Source organism: Gekko japonicus, unplaced genomic scaffold, assembly GCF_001447785.1.
Source record: "Gekko japonicus isolate JY-2015 unplaced genomic scaffold, Gekko_japonicus_V1.1 scaffold1392, whole genome shotgun sequence".
NCBI classification, from domain to species: Eukaryota; Metazoa; Chordata; class Lepidosauria; order Squamata; family Gekkonidae; genus Gekko; species Gekko japonicus.
Window position 1 is genome coordinate 336,665 of NW_015167578.1, and position 23,808 is coordinate 360,472.

General features: G+C 44.9%; 1 protein-coding gene across 1 annotated transcript in view; it reads left to right on the top strand.

The window, feature by feature from the left end:
* CAPN13 (calpain 13) overlaps nt 1-23,808 on the top strand; it is a 139,864-nt gene that overhangs the window by 53,973 nt on the left and 62,083 nt on the right. The window contains exons 5-6 of the mRNA XM_015413874.1: nt 14,110-14,243; nt 18,664-18,838. Coding sequence (XP_015269360.1) covers nt 14,110-14,243; nt 18,664-18,838 — 309 coding nt within the window. The remainder of the gene's footprint in view (nt 1-14,109; nt 14,244-18,663; nt 18,839-23,808) is intronic.

The window sequence follows — 23,808 nt, forward strand, 5'->3', positions numbered from 1 at the left end:
TACATTAAGTTTAGAAGTGGCTCCAACTTCAAAAAGTTTGAGAGCATCTGCCTTAAACCAATAACCGCCAGTGTTCCTGTCTGCAGAATGGGGTAGCACACGTTAACACCATTGGTTCCACCTGCCAACAGTAGTGTCTCTCGGGCTCCCCTGCAGATTAGCTGAAAAGGAGGTCACAGTGGGCAAGTGAACCTCCTTAAATGCACAAATCAGAACTCCTAACTTACAGTGCATAAAATATCACGGATGCCAGAACATCCCAACCCCCCCTTTCTTATTAAAGTGCTAAAACTCCCAAGCCTGCTATGTTCAAGCAGCCCTTAAAATGAAATTCAACTTTTGAGCTAAAAAGCCTAGGCCCACCACTGTGAAAGTGACCCCCAGGCCCCCTTCCATATTATCAAGCTAAAAGCCCAGGCCTGCCGCTGTAAAAGCAGCCCTTAAGGGAATTATGAATTATCTTCTGAGCTATAAAGTGCAGACCTGCTGCTAAAAGCAGCCCCTTCTGCAATCCACGTGGCATCTGAGCAGAAAAGCCCAGGCCTGTAGAAGCCATCCCTTTGGTATATAGCAAATGCATCTTCTCAGCAGGCCTGCTGCTGAAAGCATCCCTTAACACATACCTGTCAGCTGAACAAATAGTATCTCCAGGTATGTGCACAAGATCAATAAACCAGGATTGACATGAATGACCAAGACTGTGGCTTCCATTAACTTATAAATGCTGGTAAAGAGATGTAGCAGCTATCCTCATGCTTCCCCCCGCCTTCCTTGTCTTCCACGACCATTCAAAGCTGGTCATGGAAAGTGGAGCCACTGAGTCCCCCTGTTACGTGTGAAGTGACCGGACCGAAGTCAAGCAGGAGACTTAACACGGAGGCTCAAGCAAGTACAGCGTTTATTGAAATCGTGGTTTGCAAAGCATGGAGAGACCCTGGAGGGCAGTCCCCCAGTCGTCTCCGAAGGCTGTGTCGCAGCACAGTAACCTTTATACCCCCTAACTGGCTGAGATCACCAGTTGGCGATCTCCCTCACAATCTTCCTCCAGTCAGAGTTTTCCCTTTCCCATGCCCCACACCTCTGTAGTCCTCGTGTCCAGCCTGGTATTTCTATATCTTTATTCCTGCTTAGCCAGCTCAAGTCAGTTTTAGTAATGTAAGCAATTTGCGGTTCAGCGTAAAGCATTCTAAGAATTTCCATATATCATCTAGATGCTTTCCAGGAGAGATTCTGAACATTCCTGACTACGCCCTTACCCTTTCAATCCCCCATTTCTTTTACTTACTTTTCTGAATCTCTCCTGTCTATGATTATAGTTTCATATGTGGTTTCACGCATAGCCATTATAGTGCTTTCGGGTTGAGACCGTGACACACATCGCTGCATTATGAGGGGTGCCGATTGTATGCAACAACACAGTACTACTCCAATTACAGCTATGAGCAATAAGAGCATAAATGCTTGTCAGGCCCAATCCCATGGGATCCAGTCCGTCAGCCACGCCCAGGGATTGCTGCCCTGCTTGTTATTCTGTATTACTTTAGAGAGATCTTCTAATTGGTGTTCGATGGTGGTGTTTAAGTTCTGGAAGGTAACGTGACACTTATCTCCTACCACTGTACAATAATTGGTATGAGTCTTTGCTAGTAGATAATCAATGGCTAATCGGTGTTGAGCCTGGACTTGGCTCAGATCCTCAATCTCCTCTTGTAGTTCCCTAATAATTTGACCAGTAGCATTTACAACTTTTTCGAGGCGACAAGTTAAGCCTAAAATACTAGCACGATTTTCTTGGGCTACTATTCCCGGGTATGATTCAAGTGTAAGTATCCCTGTTACTGCTCCTCCCCCAACCCGTGAAGCATCACTTTCTGAAAGCTGCTTTCCAATGTAAACAGTATCACTGCAACCGGGTCCCAAAGGGCCCACATTGGAGTCTCCTTTTATGTTCTTCACATCCCTTCTTAGTCGGCCTGGTTTTCGCAAGACTTGAACGGGGAAGGTCAAGAATCCAATCCCTACACAAGCTCCCTGCGGAAACCCTGGATGGTAATTGGAGGCCCATTTATCCCAAAAGAACCACAGGTTCGGATCCGTTAACTTCATATGCCCACATATACTCCCTATCCCGGAATAATTTGCCTGCAACATGGGAACAATTCCATATATCTCTTGCACTGTGGTCTTGTTATCCAAAGTTTCAATACCTGTCTTATTCCCGTGCCCACCTCCACTAGATAACCAAAACTGTCCGGTACAGTGAGTATAATTCCTTAAGGCTTTAAATCGGAGTTCAAATCTATTATAACCTGGTACGTTTTTATTCCATTGCCCGTTGTGAATGCAACAATAACACTGACCTTGGGTTAACCTGGAATATCGGAACCACCTAACCCTTGTGGTTTTCAACGAATCTGGGACCTTGGTGAATAGGAATTCATATCGTGGGGGTGTGCTTACACTTTGCAGTGAACTTACAATCAAAGTGGAATCATTTATAAGCCCGGGTATGAAGCTGGCCGAGGCTACGGATAGAGGGTGTTCATACGCCAGAGTTACATTGGGTCCATGTTGTCGAAATAGGTACAGAGCATGGCGCAACCATGTATTCCCTGGAATTCCTGTTACACTGGAGAGAATTAGGACCAAAATACACCCCATTGATAACATGGTGCGGGCTCCCCTGCTAATGCCTCTGCTTCGTAACAAGGCTCACAAATCATACACCTCCACCACAAAAAACTACTCAAATTGAGTGTATAGGGAGCTATCAAGGCTGGGCGTAGGCCGTTATTGTCGTATTCCCAGCACCTCCACTTATCGGTTCCCCACTTAGCAAACCGCCATTGTATGTTTCCGTTGGCTATTATGTTTCCTCCCACCAGCTCGTCCCCGTCATAAATACCAAATATCCCCGTGAAAATGCTCACACCAATCCCCCTGCCATAATAATCTGTATGTGCATATCCAAGGATCAAACTATGCGGCCTCAACAGCAGTACATCTCCGCCTAGCAGTCCATCTCGAGTCCTAGGGTTCTTCAGGGGTCCATCTCCCGGTCATGGACATTCGTCAATTTTACCCTCAAGGGCTCTCCCGGGACCGGTGTGGACACCCACCGTTGAGGTTCTGTTCCTGCCTTTAGCCGTGTGTGATGGGTCCACCCCTTTTCAGCTGTGCGAACTGATGTCTCGGTATGCACCACCCCGAAGGCGTACTTTGAGTCTGTAAAAATGGTAACGGATTTACCCGTTGAGTGCTGTAATGCTCTTTTAAGGGCATATAATTCTGCTGTTTGGGCAGACCATTCATGAGGCAGCTCTCTGCTCTCTATTATTTTATCAGAGCCTCCCTCAATTATAGCATACCCTGTCTTCCTGCGTCCCTCGACCACCCTGCTGCTGCCATCAATGAATAAGTGGATACTATAGGGGATAGGTTCTTCTCCCAAATCTTCCCTCACCTTTGTTTGCAGAGAAACCAAATCAATGCAATTATGCAGACCTTTACAGGCATCCCACCCCACAACAGCCAAGAGGGGAGAGGGAACTGGGTCCACTTCCAAAGTCAGGTTGGAATGTTCTAATAGTAAAGCCTCCATGGCCATCATGCGACTATCAGAGATGTACGGGCAGGCCGCCTGGGTTAATAGAGCTCTTATATTGTGCACTGAATGCAGCACTAAGTGCCCCATCCAGTACATCTTCCGGGTGGCTTTTAAGGTGGCCATGGCAGCAGCACAGTGTTGCAAACACACTGGCCAGCCCTGCTCAACGGGGCCAAGAAGGCTTGAATAGTATCCAGTGGGCACTGTTTTCCCTTCTTCTTTTGGTAAACCACTGCCCTCATGTGAGGCCCTCCTTGGAGGTCCACAGCCAGATGTAATTTTTCCTTATAATCCGGCAAGTGTAGGGCCGGTGCCTGGGCGAGCGCATCTTTCAATTGCTGTATTGCCCTGTGGCCTTCTGCTGTCCACTGCAACAGATCGGGTTCTGTCTCCCTTAACATCTGATATAAAGGGGTGGCCATTTCAGAAAACCCATTTACCCACAATCTACAATAATTAAATTCCCCCAGAACCGTTCGCAACTCTTTCATGGTTTTAGGTGTCCCTAGTCTCTGGAGGCCTTCGATGCGCTCCGGGGACAAACATTTTTGTCCCGGCTTTATAATAAGCCCCAAGTATTGCACTTCCTGTTCTACAAATTGAACTTTGTCTCCGCTAACCGTCAACCCTCACGTAGCAAAGAAATTTAATAGGCGTATAGTATTTCCCCACGCTTTGTGCTGTTTCTCCCCCTAATAAAACGTTATCTACATAAGTTACTATTGTACAATTGCCTGTGACTTCAAAATCCCTCATCACCTGTCGTAGGGACTCCGTGAAGAGGGAGGGGCTTTCTGCAAAACCCTGTGGGAGTACCATCCACTGCCACCTTCCCGGTTCCCCCGTTTCAGGGTGCGGCCATTGAAAGGCAAAAATGGGACGGGACCCCTCATCCAGGGGTGTGGAAAAGAAAGCATTTTTGATATCGACCACCGTAAACCATTGAGCTTGTGGTCTAATAGCCCCTAGGACCTCGTGTGGGTTTTGCACCAAAGGAGTGTGTAAATTCACAGCCATATTCACCCGACACAGGTCCTGTACCATTCTAAAAGTACCATTGGGTTTCTTCACGGGTAGGATGGGGGTATTCCATGGTGAAATGGAAGGTTCTATAATCCCTTGTTTTATTAAGTCTTTCATCACCTCTTTTAGCCCCTCCTCCTGTTCCTTAGAAACAGGGCACTGCTTTTGAAAAATTGGTTTTGGGTCTCTTAAAATTATCCGTATGGGTTCCACGGGCATCCTTCCCAGAATCCCCGTGGAGGCCCATACTTCTTTATTTATCTTTTCTATGTCCCCCTCCCTCATAACCGCTAATTGTACTTCGCAAGTTTCTTGCTTCAGAAGTACTTGTATTCCTAATTTGGTGGCCAAATCTCTCCCCAACAAATTTATCCCTACTTGGGGAACTAATAGAAATTGATGAATCTCTGGGGTGGATCCCTCTGCCCTTACCAACAGGGGATCCGTTAGAGGGGTAATCATAGGTTTCCCCTCAATCCCTTTCACAACTACCTCCTGAGTGGTAAGCCCACTTCCAAAAGGCAGTGTGGTAATTGAGGAGTGGGTTGCTCCGGTATCATACAAAAATTCAAATTCTTCCCCTTTAGGATCCAGCTTAAGGATTACCACAGGCTCCGCAAAAGCTGGGCCGGAATGCAGGAGACCCTGACCCCCCTAGTCAGTAAAATCCTCAAACATTGCCGCAACCCTATGAGTGTCTCGCTCTACTTCCCAGTGATTGGGGCATTCCCACCCCCAATGTCCTTTTTGTTTGCAAAATTTGCATACGTCTCTGGGTAGGGGTTTCCTCCCATTTCCTCGCCTCTCCCAGGGACGATCCTCCCTACCTTCCCACGGGGGTCCTTTCCCTCGTCTTCCCATTTGATCCTGTCCCCAGACTCTCTTCTGGGTCTGGCCTCTCAGCCCTCCCCCTTGTTTTTGCATCTCCTGCACGGTTTGAACCATCAGTTTTACTGTCTTTTTCTCTCCCTCCTCTTCTCTTCGTGCTACTACTTTCTGGGCTTCCGTAATAAGCTCTTGTAAAGGCTTTGTCAACAAACCATCAAGCTTTTGAAGCCTCTTTCTTATATCCGGGTAACTCCCTCCTACAAATTGAAATCTCAGGATAGCCTATCCTTCACCTGATTCTGGATCCATTCCCGTAAACGCGCTCATTCCCTCTTTTAGCCTAGTGGCAAACTCCATAGGAGTTTCTTCTTTCTTCTGGGGGTGCCCAAAGGCTTTCTGCAGATTAAAAACCTTGGGCACCATCCTGACCAAACCTTCCAATAGTAGTCCTCTAAAGGTGGTACAAAATAGCCTCCCCTCCAGCGTTTGGACATTTAAGTCATCCGGGTTGCCATCGGGTAACACCACCTCTGCCCCTGCCTCGTTCCTATCTCCGGCCCCTTTCATCCATTCCCTTCGAGCCGTGTCCAACGCCTGCCTAGCTTCTTCATTCCTCGCTACCTGTTTCAGAATGTGGAGTAATATCTGGGGTGTATATACAGAGGGCCCCAGCTGGCCGTCTAATTTATTTTTAAGGAGAACTGGGTTTTGTGTTAAGACCGGTAGCTGCGACTTCATGGCTTGCAACTCCATACTAGAAAGAGGGACCTCTACATACCCAACCCCTTCCCTCATTGCCACCTGTCGGAGGGGTGCCATTCGAGTGACATCGGCAGGGGTCTCTGAATTATTCGACGGCCCTCCTTGGCTCCATTTTACCTTTTCTGCTTTCGCTAGGCACTCCTGTTTCCATTCCTCTTGCGTGAGGTGTTTCTCATCTAACACGCCTTCCTTCCCCCAGTCGTGCTCTTTCTCTAACAATTGTCTTAATTCTGCAAAGAGGTGGGGTGCGGGTCCAGCCCCCCCTCTTCATGTTGTTCTTCTCTTACTCCCTCCTCTTCCCCCCGGACCGGTGGTGGGGCAGGGATATATGGAGGTGGAAAATCATTTGGATCCCATGGTGCCGAAGACACAGCCCCCGTTCCTCCTTTTTCTCCTCCAATGTAATTCGGCAAGGGGCCATGCATGGGACCATGGCCCCTGGTCCCTTGCTAAAGTCTGTCCAGATATCAACATAAAATAAGTTCTCCGGGACCTCCGGGTGAGGCTCTAACCTCAACCAGAACTGCCTCATATCATGAATAATGGCCATATCCATTGTCCCCCATGGAGGCCATGTGTGGCCATACGGGAGATCGGGAATTCGTGGCCACTCTTGCACACATTTATGTATAAAAACATCCTTGGTCACCCCATACCCGCTAAACCTACCCCATTCCTTCAGGACTTTCCCCAGTGGAGAGTCTGATGGATAAGTAAGCATTAATCCTACATGCAGCCCCGGTGGCCTTTGTAACAGGGCGTTCCTCTTGGCCTTTTGCCGCGTTCCCTTGGATCCTTTGTTCCCCATTCCCGTGTTCTTATTTAACCAGCTTACTCACCGAGCTTCCCGTCGCTCCGTCAGCGAGGCTCCAGCTGTAGTTGAGAGAGCCTCAAGCGGTTCTTGCCCCTCGAGTGGGTTACTGTGTGCTCGTCCGCAGAGCGACCTCAAAACCGGGAAATCCCAGGTGGGCCCTGGAGGTCGAGGTCCGCCCCGAACACCAGACCCCCCGTTAAGGGGCGGTATCCCACTGCTGCCACCAAATTGTTACGTGTGAAGTGACTGGACCGAAGTCAAGCAGGAGACTTAACACGGAGGCTCAAGCAAGTACAGCATTTATTGAAATCGTGGTTTGCAAAGCATGGAGAGACCCTGGAGGGCAGTCCCCCAGTCATCTCCGAAGGCTGTGTCGCAGCACAGTAACCTTTATACCCCCTAACTGGCTGAGATCACCAGTTGGCGATCCCCCTCACAATCTTCCTCCAATCAGAGTTTTCCCTTTTCCATGCCCCACACCTCTGTAGTCCTCGTGTCCAGCCTGGTATTTCTATATCTTTATTCCTGCTTAGCCAGCTCAAGTCAGTTTTCGTAATGTAAGCAATTTGCCGTTCAGCGTAAAGCATTCTAAGAATTTCCATATATCATCTAGATGCTTTCCAGGAGAGATTCTGAACATTCCTGACTACTCCCTTACTCTTTCACCCCCAACCTTCAGGAGGAAGGCAGGAATATCTGTTCCATAAGCAAAGCTCATGCTTGCAATTTCTAGGATCGAACTCAGTGTGACTAACAAGCTTTAAAAATAAATTAAACGCACAGAAATCTCATAGCCCAAGTGATCCGGTAGCTTTGCAGCATTCTTTCCTGCACTACGTATGAAAGGCTGAATTAATCACCAAAGAAAAGGAGTTCAGTTTTGCTATGAACTTTGCTTCTGACTTTTGTACATCATCTAGTATCTGAACTCAAATTGCTGCTATCTCTTGAAGGACACCTTGTTGTTAGCAGTCTGACCACTTCACTTCCTAGAGTATTTGCACACGAGACAATGACGGTCTTAACCTTTACTCTTCTCAGTCAGTAGGTCAGTTCCAAGCTGCCAGGCACTGGCACAAGCTTTCCACATGGAATACAAATCTTCTGCCATCAACGAGCTCAGCAAGATGGTGTTTTAGTGTACTCTCATGTCTTGCATTTTAGCTTTCTGGTGTGTAGCCGTGTTGGTCCGAAGCAGCTGGACAAAGCTGAACAAACACCAAGGTGCCACTGGACTCAAACTTTGTTCAGCTGCTTCAAGCCAACATGGCTACCCACCTGCATCTGTCTTCATGGAGGGCATCATATTAAGCAGCCTAGAATGGAAACCTCCATTTCATTGTATATGAAGAAGTGTGCATGCACACGAAAGCTTAATAAAACTTTGTTGGTCTTAAAGGTGCCACTGGACTCAAATTTTTAGCTTTCTGCCAATCAGTTACAGTTATAGATGAAACAACCTTGATTATTTTCATTCATTTGAAGCCAGGCTTTTGCTTTGATGGCTCAGATAAACCAAAATTTGCCTTTCTAGTTCTTGCAGTGCAAAATTTAAACTTGGATTCCTGGATCCTTTTTAAAGTTAAATTAATTAGAAGCTTTGGAATGTCAGAAAAAATATCAAATGCTTCTTTATACTGCTACTTCAATACATTTTTTGGCAGACAGCCCTTGAGGGTACCAAGCCCAAAGAACGATATTGATCTTGTACCTGTGATCCCCCAAGAATCCTTCTTTGAAAGTCACAACTGGATGATGAGAGCTGTTTCATTATGGCATTTTGAAATAATACTAAATTTTATTGCCATAAAGCTGATGCTTCTCAGAGCAAGATTTCTCAAACTTTGTCATAATAAATGCCCTCAATCAAGGAAGTATAATGCAGACAAATATCCCTACCGGTCTGTAAACATGCATTCCAAGGCCAAATGGAAAAGGAGGAAGCTTATATTTTAAGGCATTTTTAGCTTGTGTTTCTCCAGTCAAGGACTTAAGGTGGGTAACATGCAGTTTCTCATCCCTGATTGCAGAGGTCATTTCGGGGGGGATCGGGGGGGATTGCAGTTCCCCCGGGTGAGGGGTGGGGGCGGGGCACATGACGAAGCCCCGCCCCCTGCTTCCGGCCGCCCCGCTTCCAGCCCTCATTCAGCCAGGAGGAGGCAGGAGAAGAGGGAGGGTAAGTTGCTTCCTCCCTGCCTCTCCCCACCCCTGCCTGCCTGGGGCCAGGGAGGGCCTTCGCGGGGCTTCCTTGCACTCCCGCCGGCCTTGCAGGTCCAGCGCCGGGCCCCTCATGGGGCTTGGCAGTGGAGCTGCAAGGCTGGCGGCGGCGGCCGGGACCGTTGGGGGCGGGGTGTGTGGCCTTATGACACACTTCCGGTGATGTCAGGGGGTGTGGCCTTATGACACACTTCCGGTGATGTCAGGGAGTGTGGCATATGCTAATGAGTTATGCTAATGAGTTCCCCTAGCTCTTTTTCCACGAAACGACCCCTGCCTGATTGTTTCTATGGGAATCCACATTCCATTTCCTGGATGCATAGAAAAGGGCCTCTGCCAAACAGTCTACACTGCAACAAATGGGTGCTTTTTGATCTTTTGATCTACAAGATCCAGATGGTTTCCTGGAGCAAGCATTTTTGTTGCAGGAATATCACTTCTTACCAGCATTCAAACTGTAATATATTTCTGGGAAAATGCAGTTCTTTCCTATCCAGTGGGGTCATCATTGTTTTGAATGATATGTAAAATGTGGTTGCCTGAATGTCAGTGATACCTACTGTAGAATAGCCATGACATCACCAATGACAGCAATACCTCTCCCAGTATCCCTATATGAAGGGGGTTTGGTTGGGAAACAGAAACTGACTTGTGTCCAGGAATAGTTCTGTAAACTCACCTATCCATTTCACTCCTGACAATAAGTCTGTAGTCTGATCTGAGTTTTATTTCCCTCTGATGCAACTGGCAAGGAGTTTGTTCAGAGGTTCCCCAGGGTTTAATGGGTTTTCCATCCTGTTTTACTTAATACAGCTCTGTTCCACCATCCTGGCATTCAGAACACAATAAAATATTGTATTTGCCTATCCTGCTCTTTCTAAATTATAGTTCTGTGCTATGTAGCCACGACTTGAGCATTGGCTGCTGTAGGCTGTAAGCTTCTTCATTAAAATTTTGCTGGGATCAGAAACAAAAAACTTCAGAATAAATAAATGAAATAGCTATGGCATGACATGATTCTTCATTCGTAAACACAGTGCTTAATTGCAGATAAGGGTGAAGTTCTATAGTGGATGGGGTTGAAAGATTTTTTTAAAAGGCAGAATAGGTACATAAGCATGGTTTATTCCTTCACCATATTGGTATGTTTTAAATATGTGAAAGTAGTTGGCAAATCCCTTGTGGATGAGCAGGAGTTACTTACTCGTATATCATTCTGCACTTAAAAGTTCAGGGATGTTATTCCCATTGTGCACTTCCCCCCTTTAAAAGCGCAGGGCAAACTACTGTGCTTAGTCTCCATTTAAAGCACAGCTCTAATGGCATTTGTGGTGGTGGGGACACACCTGGCTTTACTGAATCACTGTTTTTTTTTGTCTGCAAAAACTACTCAAAAGCCTATCGCTTGTTCAGGCTACTTATCTAGACAGTGCCAAAATTTTCACTTTGGGAATATAAAAAGTGTGGGTTTGAACACGATCTGCCACTAGTGCCACTGCCTCTTTGTCCTGCTCTTCATACTATGGGCCAGAAGTGAAGAGTTACCATTAGCATGACTCTCCCTCATCAAGGCTGCTCCCATTACATGAGGAGTAATTACTTCTGAATAGGAAGTTGGAGGATTATGCAGCAGGGAGGGTAGCTGCTTATCACAGTCAAAGCCACACTATGGGTGCGTTCTGACAGCATGCTGAGAGCGGTTTAAACTGGTCCAGTTCTGACACGATTATTTTTACTCTGGAGAATCGCAATCACATGGGAGCACATGTCAGGTTTTATTTTTTTTTTGTTTTTTTCTCAATTTGTGCATGCACATAACTGTTCATCTGTGGAATTGAAAAACTTTATCCTCACGCATGTGCAGAGCCACTAGGGCAAATCATGGATTTTGCTTGACAGTTCCGCAGAGCACTGTGATTTCACCACTTTGACAGAAGACTTCCCTTTAAACTTTTCACCCTAAACTGACCTCTTTGGGATCCCAAACTCAAAACTAGTGACCGTTTAAATGTTGGTTTTAAAAATGTGGGAGTGGAGCCCCACTTATGCACATACTGCTGACGCACAAAAAAATGGCGGCCGAAAAGCGGAAGCCTCGGGCTTCCGAGTGGGGAGGGGGTTTAAATCATCGGAAGTGGCTTGACACCGGGGGGGCGATCACACAGGGGAAACTGTGGCTTTAAACAGGAGAGCTGAGAAAACACCACTTTGGGACCTGGTAACAAAATACTCCGGGTTAAAGGGGTTTTGAGCTGGAAACCAACGGCTGGGGACAGGGGGCAGATGTTGACTGTGTGATCATGCATATAAAATCCATTGCTGAACTGTCACGACACCAGATCAAACAGCGCATCTGAACGTACCCTATAAGTGCGATTTTAAACTGCCTGGAGTTAGTGGTTGATATAACTCTATTGCATTATGTCAACATTTTCAATAGCGGCATAGTTTTCAGGATAACTAGAGGCATCGTTTTAAGGATAAGAAACTGACAGTGCTTTCCTAAGCAGAGTTGCACCCTTCTAAGTCCCTTTGAGTCAATGGGGTTTTAAAGGGTGTAACGCTGCTTAGAGCAGCCCTGTGGGCCTATGATTGGCTCGTCACAGCATTCTTGACACCCTTTGGTAACTTTCTTGAATGTAATAACCATTGAAGTTGGGTAGTCATGCCCTTCTTCAGTTCTCACTTGTCCTTTTTGTGCTACCCAGTACTGGAACTGATAGTCATCCTGAGCCAAGTGTATCCCTGTCATGTTTCCTTTCTATCTGTTGGATGACAGCCCTGGAGAGTCTGTCCCACAGTGTTAGCAAAGTCATGCCACACTACATTAGCTTGCTAATGACTGTAGAAATGGCTCCTTTGGTCGTCCCCAATGAATCCTCTCTTTGCCTCCTTTCTTGAAATACTTCATCAGCTGTATTTGTTAGATGAACACCTGTACTACCCAGCTGCTTAAGTGGCCAGTAGAATCCTTTTCATCCATCAAAAAGAGATAATAGCCCAAGGCTATCTTATTTTGTTGTAGGTTACTTTATCTGTACAGTTCATAACAATGTTAGATGGTATTTGTAATACAGCAGGATCATGAAGGGTAGCGATGGAAGGATTCAGCACTGATTGTATCTCATCAGTCATCCACATGGAAGACTTACAGGCAGTGAAAGCCGACTTTGTAAGGGGTGGATATGCCTTTTGGGAGGGAGAATGTTTAAATTTTAACTTATTTCTCTTACTTTTTGTAGCTATTTCTGCCTTTCCTATGGGGCTGTGCACATGGCAGTTGTCCAATGAAATTCAGTACCATTCCACTACACCACACTGGCTCAAAATCCTTGAAACAACAAACCTTCTACCTAGATATACAAAGCCAGTACTAGACTTAAACATCAAGACCAAGTGGCTTGAATCCACTGATGAGCAAACGGAAACATAACTGGCTTAGCACACTCCCACTAGCACAAGATCTTGTGCAATGTCTAGTGCTTTCCTCCCTATATTTCAGAGTGCCCAGAAACAGGTGGCACACAGTTTCTTGTGCAAATGGAAAATGGTTCAGGGTATAAAAGTTTCCCTTGCTCGAAAGCTAGTTGAATCTGACTCTAGGGGGCAGTGCTTATCTCTGTTTCCAAGCCAAAGAGCCAGCGTTGTCCGAAGACATTTCCGTGGTCATGTGGCCAGCATGACTAAACACCGAGGCGCATGGAATGCTGTTACCTTCCCACCGAAGCAGTATGTATTTATCTACTTGCAATTTCTTGCTTTCGAATGGCTAGGTTGGCAGGAGCTGGGGCCAGAGATGGGAGCTCAATTCATCACGCAGTACTAGGGAACTGCTGAGCTACAGACCTTCTGGTCTGCAGCTCCAGCGTCTTAACCTCTGAGCCACCGCTGCCTCTGGTTCAGGGTATGCTATATTTAATTTAATTTAATGCAAGAGGCTAGTGAGAGGCTGGTGGGAGGTTTTTATTCCACACTTCTGCTTGCACAAGAACACTAGTGCATGTGGGACTCTTCTGGTAGATCCAAGCCACAGATCCCTTTGACATTCGCCCGCCACTTCAGATTTCCTCAGTGTTTGAGTCAAGGCGATTTAAGTTCACAGCAAAACAGCTTCCAAAAACCTGGGAGAACAGTGGGCTGAAACTGGGCCAGCCACTGAAGGGAGGTAATGTAATGCAGAATGGGGAAAACCCCCCAAAATAAAAAGGTTAAATTTGATTTTGGTGCAGAAAAAATCCTGGAATAAAACCCGGAATAAAAAGAAGGTTGAATTTGATTTTAGTGCAGAATTGCTTAGAGGAAACCGTGGTAAACATGGATTAGAAGGAAAGTGCGGAAAGGACCATAGTCTCCAAGTGTATGTTTTAAAACTGAAAAATGATTTTACCCATCTCTAAATTTAGCCACTTTAGAATTTTCAACACAAGGGTGGAAACAGTTTGTGCAGACACTTGCTTACATGTGAAAGAAAATTTTGTTTTGGCAGTTTCGGGGAATAGGGTATCGTGCCCTAGTTATATAATTTCACATATATACAGATAGCGTTGTAGCTGTGAATGCCAGAAAAGAGATCTTGGTGTCATGGAAAATATATAGTCCTGTGAAAATATCAACTTGACATATGGTGGCACTAAAAAGGAATATAATAATGAAAATGAACATGTATAATCAGAAAAAAATAAAGAAAAAGAATAAACATTTGTAAAACTAACCTGAACTTCAATAGTCATAAAGTCTGTGTGCACATCTCTAAAGTATGCCAAGTAGTACATTTAATGTTTCCATTTTTAAACCCTCTATGTTATTGGAGGGGATCTCTTATAAAAATAATGTCATCCTTAACTCTTTTGTTTTCCAGTTCTGGCATTTTGGAGACTGGGTGGATGTGGTGATAGATGACCGACTGCCATTTCTCAGTGGGAGATACTTGTCAGTCCACCCACGCAGCACAAATGAATTCTGGCCATCTCTACTAGAAAAAGCATATGCCAAGTAAATATACATAGAATTCACCCTTTACCAGCTTCTGTTTTCATAAGCATTACTGTGTGATGGATGTTTTGGAACACCTGTGCTTTTGGGGGATTACGGGCAGTATCATGGCTAACAGCAACCATTGATGGAAAGCTATCTAAATTAAAAGCCATCACCACATACTGTGTCAATGAATTCCATACATTAATTGCAGACTATGGGAGGTAAGTTTTTAGCTTCATTCATTGATCTTGGTTCTACTTTTAGGACAGAAGGAGGAAAAAAATCCTACTCTCCTCACTGCATCCATCATTTTATAAACCTTTATCATGACCCCTACCTAGCCAGCTTACGTATAAAACTCATTATGCCTTTAGTTATTTTAGTTGCCATTGTGTGTACCTGTCTCAGCAATAAGATGTTTTTAGAAGGAATGACCAAGATTGTATGCACTATTATGATGCTTGCTTTGTTTTCAACCTCTTTCTCTGTAATAAAAAAAAAATCTGATTTGCCAGATGGAGATGAGAAACTCCAATTGTTGATAATGATGATAATAATAATAATTTGGGAGATTTCCAGGGTCCACTTGAAGGCTGGCAACCCTACTCCAAAGCCAGAATTTGACCATCCCTGTAATAAAACAGAGAAAGCAACAGCAACAGAAAAACTCAGATAATACCAAGCAGAGCTCAAAATGCTGATTTTGAGACTCTGAAATATGCTTTAGAAAGAGTTGACTCAGGTACCACTTTGCTGAACTGCATTTTCGTTCCAGAAAACGTCAGATTGCTATTACATTAAGATGGCAAGAGATGCTGTTTATGGGATTTTCAGCTGAAGATTTTCCCCAGTGCATACCACACATTCCTTTCCTGACAAACTCAGCTAGGAACATTATTTTAAAATACAATTAGCCATGCATTTCATTTTCTGATTCCGTGCATTGCTCAGATAGAGTACTTAACTGTGGTTTTTAATGGCATGTACTTGTTATCTACAGTAAATTCTTTTTCGTCTTTTTTTTTTTTTTTGCATTTGTGATCAAAACCCTAAGATAAAGAAAGAAGGCTTGAAAGATGCCTTCTGGTTACCAGACATTCTATTATCTGATGAACACTCAATGACCTGAACAAAAATGAGGAAATCTAAGATTAGTGCCTGCATTGTATATAGATTTGTGGTGCTTAATTCCACTCTGTGCTTGTATGCTAATTGCACCACATCTGATCTCTATCAGATCTGCTTCTGACAATGCCAATTTGTTTTTCAATTCAGGAGACTGCAAACTGTCAACTGGGGACATGATTTCAGGTTTCAGAAAATAATGTGGATGTATGAGTGTAAAATTCAGCAGGGGACAAAACCCTGCTCAAGTTCAAGGTTAAATTGGGGAGAGAGAGATTTCCTAAGAACATTTGTTGTGATAATTCTTTAATCTTTATATTTAATAATAAATATAACAATGTCATAACTAGAGGACAGGCTTCATTTTTTAATTTTAGAAGAAAGTGGATTTGTGCCTTTTGTATGCATACAACACACAGAATCTGTGACTTAGCCAGAGATAAAGATTATCTAGAGGCTTATGCTTCATATGTGGCCTAAATTTAGCATAGGAATTGCAGCACTGCACAAGGTGTGGAGATAAGAGTAGGAGGAAGAGATAAGAAAGTCTGTGGAAATCAACCCTTGATTCCAAACCATTACTTTCACTTAAGGGAACCTTAGGAGCTGTCCATAAGGGGCCTTGCCACACTCAACTGCAAACATGCCCACAATCACATGGCAGATGCCTTATATGCCCTGGCATATCTGTGGGTACAACCAGACCACCTGGTGGGGATTTCCGCTCTAACAGCAACACTCATGGGAATCACTGCAAGGTCACTATAGCTGCATCCATGGTTGGGGCAGCACATACACTACAAACTCCATGGTGGTACATTTACAGGTACAGTTAAAATTCATCATGTGGAAGTGATTTGGACTGTGTCCATCATTCCTAAATCACTCATGCAAATAGATAGTTTTAGGAGGGCAGCCCAGCCATAGTAGAAGAGCAAGATTCAAGTCCAGTAGCACCTTAGAGAACAGCAGTCTCTGAAAATCTTGTTGCTACTGGAATCAAATCATGCAAATAGAGTAAGCATTTGTTATTCTCTAAAGAAAATAATTATGTACTAGACTTACATCCTGCTCTTGCAATGGGCCCCCTGTGGTCTCCCATTTGAGCCTTAGAAAATGAGCACAGTCCACCACTAAAAGCCATTTTAGTCTCATGAAGCTAAAACATACGTTTTCCCAATGGGGCAAGTAGTGGTTCCCTTGGACCATTTCAGAGTGAGGAAATTGCATGGGGTAGAAGCTGGTACACCATGGTCGTTCTGAAATGAATCAGGCCTCATGCACACCTGGGAATTTTAATTTCACCTGGGAAATCTGCATGTCTGTTGGCAGTGCCCAGTGTGGTGCCAAGAACAGACCCTCAATGTATTACATAGCCGAGCTGTAGTTTTGTGTCCTAGCCCTGCCTAGCAGTTGCCATCAAGGTATGATGCTTTAGTTGACACAAGTGTAGATGGGATGGTAAAACTGTTCATAGGCAGGTATTTTTTTAGTTTATATTGGGAAAGAAATCACCTGATTGAATTCTCTTGCATATTTAGAAAAAAATGTGTATGCACAAGAAATTAGATTTTGGGGTGGTGGTGGAAATCATAACTACCTTTGTCTCTAAAATGCCTGTTTTGTATATGCAGGGAAATGTTTCAGGGGAAAGCAAACAGCCACATGTTTCTGAACCTGCTGTTTGAAGTCCAGCCAACAGTTTTACCACCTTATCTGCAGTTTGAATGAACTCTCTCCTTTTCTCCTTCCAGACATTCCAAGCAGCCAACTCCCTTTGGCAGCTTCAGCCCAGCCAATAAGGCAACCAGATTTGTATACGCCTGCCTTAAACTGACATTTTAAGTTAAAATATTGCTTTGGAATAGAAATCTCCTCTGCAAAATGGTATCTATCATTCTTGTTCTCCCCAGAGAAAATTAGAAGTGTCAAAACTGACCTTTTCCCTTGTAAAAATCTTACATTTTGATTACAGCTCATTCTCTGATGAGAAGATTTTTCATCAGATAGTTTTTTCAAGCAGGGCCACTCACTTACCATGTTTATGTACTTGCTCACATTGCTGTCTATTCTCTTTGCAGCTCTTTCCTGTGTGCATTGCGATTGGCCAAGCTGCACCCTCTGCCTCAAAGGCCACCTTCATTAGTAAATCAGGGTTGGGATGCTGGGAGAGGGATGTGTTCCCCACATTTGAAATTCAGATGTAAAACCTTACATTGCCTGGAATCTGTACTGCATTTTTATTTAATCTTGATTTATTGTTTTAGTTTATGTTTGGGTATTTCATGCTTGGTTCTTATCTCCCTAGAGTGCCTGTGGCAGATAAGAGGACTAAAAACATTGAGAATGAATAAATGAATGAAATAGTAAATCATGGAAAGTAAAAGTGACGGTCTTCTTTTTATGCTCACATTCACAAGTAATATTTTCCCAGGCAAACCTATCTACCACATTCTTATCCTACCCTTCTGCCATGAAGTTCAAGGCACGACACTTGATTTTTCCCTCTTCCACTTTATACTCAACATAACCCTGTGAGGTATATTAGGCTAAGAGTAAAGTTGCCAACCTGCATGTGGTGGCTGGAGACCCCCCAGAACTACATCTGATATCAAGGTGACAAAGATCAGTTTGTTTGAAAAAATGGCAGCTTTGGAGGGCGCATTAAACAGCATTATACCATGCCAAGACCCCACACATCCACAAATGCCACCTTCCCCAGGACCCCCCCCCCAAAAAAACCCCCCAGCAATTTCCAACCCAGAGCTGGCAACCCTAGCTGAGAGTGACTCGGGGCCAAGGTTACCCAGAAAGCTTGAGCATGGTTGAATGGGAATTCAAACCAAGCTTATCTTCATAAGAACGTAAGAGAAGCCAATGTTGGATCAGGCCAATGGCCCATCCAGTCCAACACTCTGTCACACAGTGGCCAAAAATACCAGGTGCCATCAGGAGGTCCAGCAGTGGGGCCAGGACATTAGAAGCCCTCCCACTGTTGACCCCCCCCAAAGCACCAAGAATACAGAGCATCACCTACCCCAGCCTGTGAGTTCCTATATATACCTTGTGGCCAATAGACACTGATGGACCTCTGCTCCATATGTTTATCCAGTTCCCTCTTGAAGCTGTCCATGCTTGTAGCCGCCACCACCACCACCACCACCTCCACTTCCCTCCCCCTCCCCCTCCCCATCCAATACACCACAGTGGCTCTCAAAGATGGTCCCCTTTGTTGTAGTCTGTTACTGAGACAAATACCATCCTTCTTCTTCCATCCCAGCTGCATGATGTCATTTCCCTTTTCTTCCAGGTTGCGTGGCTCTTATCAGAACTTGCACTGGGGCTACATTTCAGAAGCTTTAGTAGACTTCACAGGTGGAGTCCAAATATCCTTTGACCTTCAAAGGCACTCTTCTTATTTACATGAGATCGTAAAAGCAGCTGTTAAGTCAGGATGCCTGATGGGATGCACCACTCCTGGAGGGGTAAGCTGGAAGCCATTTGTTCTCCTCTTGCATTATTGCAACACATTGGACTAGACTTGTTTTTAAATGGCCAGTCATAACTATGAACAAATTATTTCAAAGTAATGTTGACTGGACTGGGCCATACAAACCACATCATTCCAGTCTTGGCACAATTTGTTTCTGGGCCCAATTCAAAGTGCTAGCATTGATCTTTAATGCCCTATGTGGTTTGGAACCAGGATACTATAAGAACCACATATTCCTGTATTAACCTACCTGACTGTAGCGGTCATCCTCTGAGCCCTTGCTTTGGGGGGCCCTGCTTTCTGAGGCTGGATGATTGGCAACCCAAGAGAAGGCCTTCTCAGTCATGGTAGCAAAATTATGGCACTCCCTTCCCAGGGATACGTGTCTGTTCCTTCTGTCACTGTTTCCAGTCAGAGGGTAAACACTTTGTTTTGTCTGGCATTCCCTCAGTGATCCCTCCTTCCATCTTTATGTTTTCATTCACTGTATTTTGTTTCATGCGTTATTTTTAGCCCTGGTTTTCAGTTGGGTTTATGATATATTTTTAATTGCTAGCTACCTTGGTGGGCCTGGTTGGGCAGAAAGGAGGGATATCTATGTTGTAAATAAATAAATAAATAATTGTTGTTTGGGGAGGGAGTTTTTACAATGCCCTGCACCAACAGCAATCCTCAGTTCTATTCCGGGTGTACAACTAGATTTGAGTCCAGTAGAACCTTAGAGACCAGCAAGAGTTTGGGGGGTATGAGCTTTCAAGAGTCAAAGTTCCCTTTGTCAGATACTACAGGTGCGTGTGACTTTCCTCAGCTTGTGCCAGGTCTTGCCAAGTTGTTGTGACGCCTTTGTGGAGTGGCCTCCCTGAGGCACTGAGGAAAGCACCTTCCCAAGCAGTCTTTAGAACAAGGAACAAAACCATTCTCTTTCACAGAGTGCTGTGTTAAGGTTTTAGCTGCAGATGATCATTTGTTTTTGTCAGTGCTGTGGGCCTCTGTTGAATTTTGGATGATGAATTAATTGGCATGATTTTAATTGAACTGATGCTCTGTACTAGTCATAATTTTGTAAGCCACCTCGGGCCCTTCAAAGGAAGAGCAAGGTAGAAGTAGTTTGATAAAATATATACATAATGAATTGGCTCCTTTGGCTCTCTTCCACTAATTTGGTTCCTGTGACTCTCTTCTGTTAATTCTTTTCCTTCAGTGAAGAAGAGCTTTTCCTGATAGAGAAAGTTCCCCCGGGTGAGGTGCAGGGGGGCGGGGCACATGATGAAGCCCCGCCCCCTGCTTCCAGCCGCCCTGCTTCCAGCCCTCATTCAGCCAGGAGGAGGCAGGAGAAGAGGGAGGGTAAGTTGCTTCCTCCCCACCTCTCCCCACCCCTGCCTGCCTGGGGCCAGGGAGGGCCTTGGCGGGGCTTCCTCGCACTCCCGCTGGCCTTGCAGGTCCACCGCCGGGCCCCTGATGTCAGGGGGTGTGGCATATGCTAATGAGTTATGCTAATGAGTTCCCCTAGCTATTTTTCTACGAAATGACCCCTGGTCATAGGATCCAAACCAATATGAATACGCTTACAACCTGGACCCTGATGTGATATAAAAATGGGCACTGTGCATGGCACAAACATGCTGGCAAACACATGTGCTATACAGGTACATGTGCCAGGAGAGATGTCGGCTCACATCTGCTGAATGTGGAAATGTGAGCAGATATTCATTTGCTATCATGTAATGTTGAAGGCAGCCTTTAGCTTGCAATCCTATGCAGACTTACTCTGCAGTAAGCACCACTGAACTTGGAGGCACTTCCTTCAAAGTAACTATACACAAGGGTCATTTTGTAGAAAAAGAGGTGCAGGAGCTCATTAGCATAACTCATTAGCATAACATTTCATATGCCACACCCTCTGACATCACCAGAAGTGTGTCAGAAGGCAACACCCACCGCTCAGGTTCGACTGGACTGTTTTGAATTGCTAGCTATTGGGGGAGGGGGAACGTGCAGATCTGTCCTCACAGTGGAGGGAAAGCTTGTACCTGAATAAACCTTGGTCTTAAAGGTGCTACTGGACTATTTTGAATTGCTAGCTATGGAGGGGGGACATGCAGATCTGCCCTCATGGAGGAGGGAGAGCTTGTACTGAATAACCCTTGGTCTTAAAGGTGCCACTGGACTGTTTTGGATTGCTAGCTATGGAGGGGGGACATGCAGATTTGTGCAGAAAGAAGGAAAGAGAGAGAGAGAAAGAGAGAGAGAGAAGGAAATGAAGGAAAGAGGGAAAGAAAGGGAAGGAAGAAAGGAAAGAAAGAAAGAGAAGGCAAGAAGGAGGGAAAGGGAAGGCAAGAAGGAGGGAAAGGGAAAGAAGGAAATAAGGAGGGAAAGACGTAAGGAAGGAGAGAAGGAAATGAGGGAAAGAAAGAGAGAAAGAAAAAAGAGAGAGAAAGAAAGTGAGACAGAAAGAGAGACAGAAAGAAAGAGAGACAGAAAGAAAGAAAGAGAGAGAGAGAGAAAGAAAGAGAGAGAGAGAGAGAGAGAAGGAAATAAGGAGGAAAAGAGGGAGAGAAGGAGGGAAAGAGGGAAAGAAAGAGAGAGAGAGAGAAAGAAAGAAGGAAAGAAAGAGAGAAAGAAAGTGCAGTCCGGGAAAGGCGAGGGGGGGTGGGAAGCCTTCCCCAGGGCCCAGCACCTCTGCACAGGCCAGGAAAGGCAGGAGGGGTGCGCAGGGCTTTCCTTGGGGCCCTCTGCAGCTTACCTTGCTTAGTTCTTCTTGTTCCTCGTGACCCGAGTGTGGGCTGCTGGGAGCAGGGGGTGAGGCTTTAGGCATGTGCCTGCCCCCTGGGCTCCTTACTGCCAGAGTGTCGCTCCAGTGGGCTCCAGTAGGAAATGAGCCCTGACTATGCATATTGTAAGACCGCTTTGGTAGGCTTAGGGATGTTTAGGTACAAAAAAGGGTCTTCTGAGGTCCCATCCTCTTTCCACTGTGTCAAAAAAAGTAAACAAAACTCTTCAGTGGAACATCTGATACGGGATGAGGAAATGCAGTTGGAAGAGGAAACTGCATTAACAAAGTCCTAAAATGAGTCCATGTCCATTAGGGTGCAGTTAACATGCTATCAAGGATCAATTCAGTATTTCATCAGCACTGTGACCTAAGCTGAGTCTGTGACAGAGGAGCCCCTATTGCAGCTGCCAATTAGCACAGATCTCCTTTTTGCTTCAGTGGTCCAGGTAATTACCTGTCTTTGAGGATGTGACTGATCCTTAGTGCCAACCCTGCAAACAGCAGGTGGTGGTGGTGGGCTTGAAAGAACAGCCTAGCAGCCATACAGCTTTGTTACAAAAAAAACCCTGTAGATTTTTGCGTTCCATTTTATGGATTCCTGTGATTGAAGGCTGCTATTAAATACATGTCCAAAATTATTATTATTATGTTATTCAGTTTATATTTTCATATTTGTATCCAGTCTTTTTTTCAGGGAGCTCAGGGTAGTGTATACCAGGGTTACTGCGATATTAGTCTCACAGCAACTCTTTAATTAAGGATAGGCTGAAAAAAGGTGATTGGGTGAAGGTCCCCTGTTGAGCCTCATAGCTGAGCAGGACTCAAACACAGGGATCTCCAGTTCAAGTCTAATGCTACAGCCATGGCACTTGAGCACATGCTATACCTATGAACCTCTGTCATCATGATGTGAATAGTTCATATGTGTAGCATGTTCTCTCAGGAATTCTGTCACATGCAAAATTTTGGAATCTGGACTGTCATTCATGGGTATGTAACTGTATGCACTGGCCATACAATAGATACCCAAAGTATATATAACAGATTCAAAATTATTTTTTAAATGAAAGGAGATTATATTCCGGGCCCTCCCCAAATCTGTGTGTGGCTTACACATAATGCACCGTAACATAAACAGTAAGATCCAGTATGTACATCTCATTGTGTGCATTCCCAGAGGAACAGCCTTTCCTCAATAGCAAGAGCATGGAAGTCCTTGTCACCTCATTCCTCCTTCAAGAGATTTACAGTGGAATCCTAAACAGAATTACACCCTTTTTAGCCCATTCACTTCAATGGACTCAGAAGGGTATAACTTCCTAGGATTGCTCTGTTACGCTCTTGAGACCGCAGGAAGGGAGCAGACCCCCAAAAATGACAACCCTAGTGACTCATACTATGAAAAGTTTAACAAAGTATTCCAAAATACAAAAAGGAGGACAAAAAAAAGATTTACCAGGAACAAGATAATTCAAGAAAATCATGACTAAAAATCAGGAAATCAAGAAAAAGGAGCAGTTGGATGTATGCACTTGTGATTCACCAGGCCAAACACGGCATTTGTGGCAACGGCCCACCAGAGCAAGTAAGCATGCATGATGTAGTGCTGGATTAGAATCTGGAAGACCCCGTTCAGATTCCTACTCTACCAGGGAAGCTCACTGGGTGATTTTGAGCCAGACATTCCCCATCTGCTCAGCCTTCCTTGCAGGGCTGGTGTTGTTAGGATAAAATGGATGAGAGAAGATTGATGTTGTAAGTTGCTAACTAACCAACCAACTGAATCAATAGAGGTTCTCAAGCACCCATCCAGTGATTGTACATAGGTACTGGGCTGCGTTTAGCTTGGCATGTCATAAATTGTTCAGGCCTGGTCTAAAGGCATTGCTAAACATATTTGCAATGAGTGAAACTCCATTTTCCCCACTCCAGGTCCAGGCAAGGCAAGTCACACAGGCAGGTATCTAACCATCTGCAAAATTTGCAGAATGGGACATTTTTGTGAACCCCTTCTGGTGTTGTCTACTGAGCGTCCTGACATTTAGTTCTTGGGGGTCTGCATAGAGGGCAAAGGGGGAAGTCGGTGGAAGAAGGACATCACCGCCATGTGCCTTTCTGTTAGAGGAACCGTGTGAATAGATAAGAGGCCATTCTCATTTGTTGGATAACATGTAAATATGCCCAAGTGC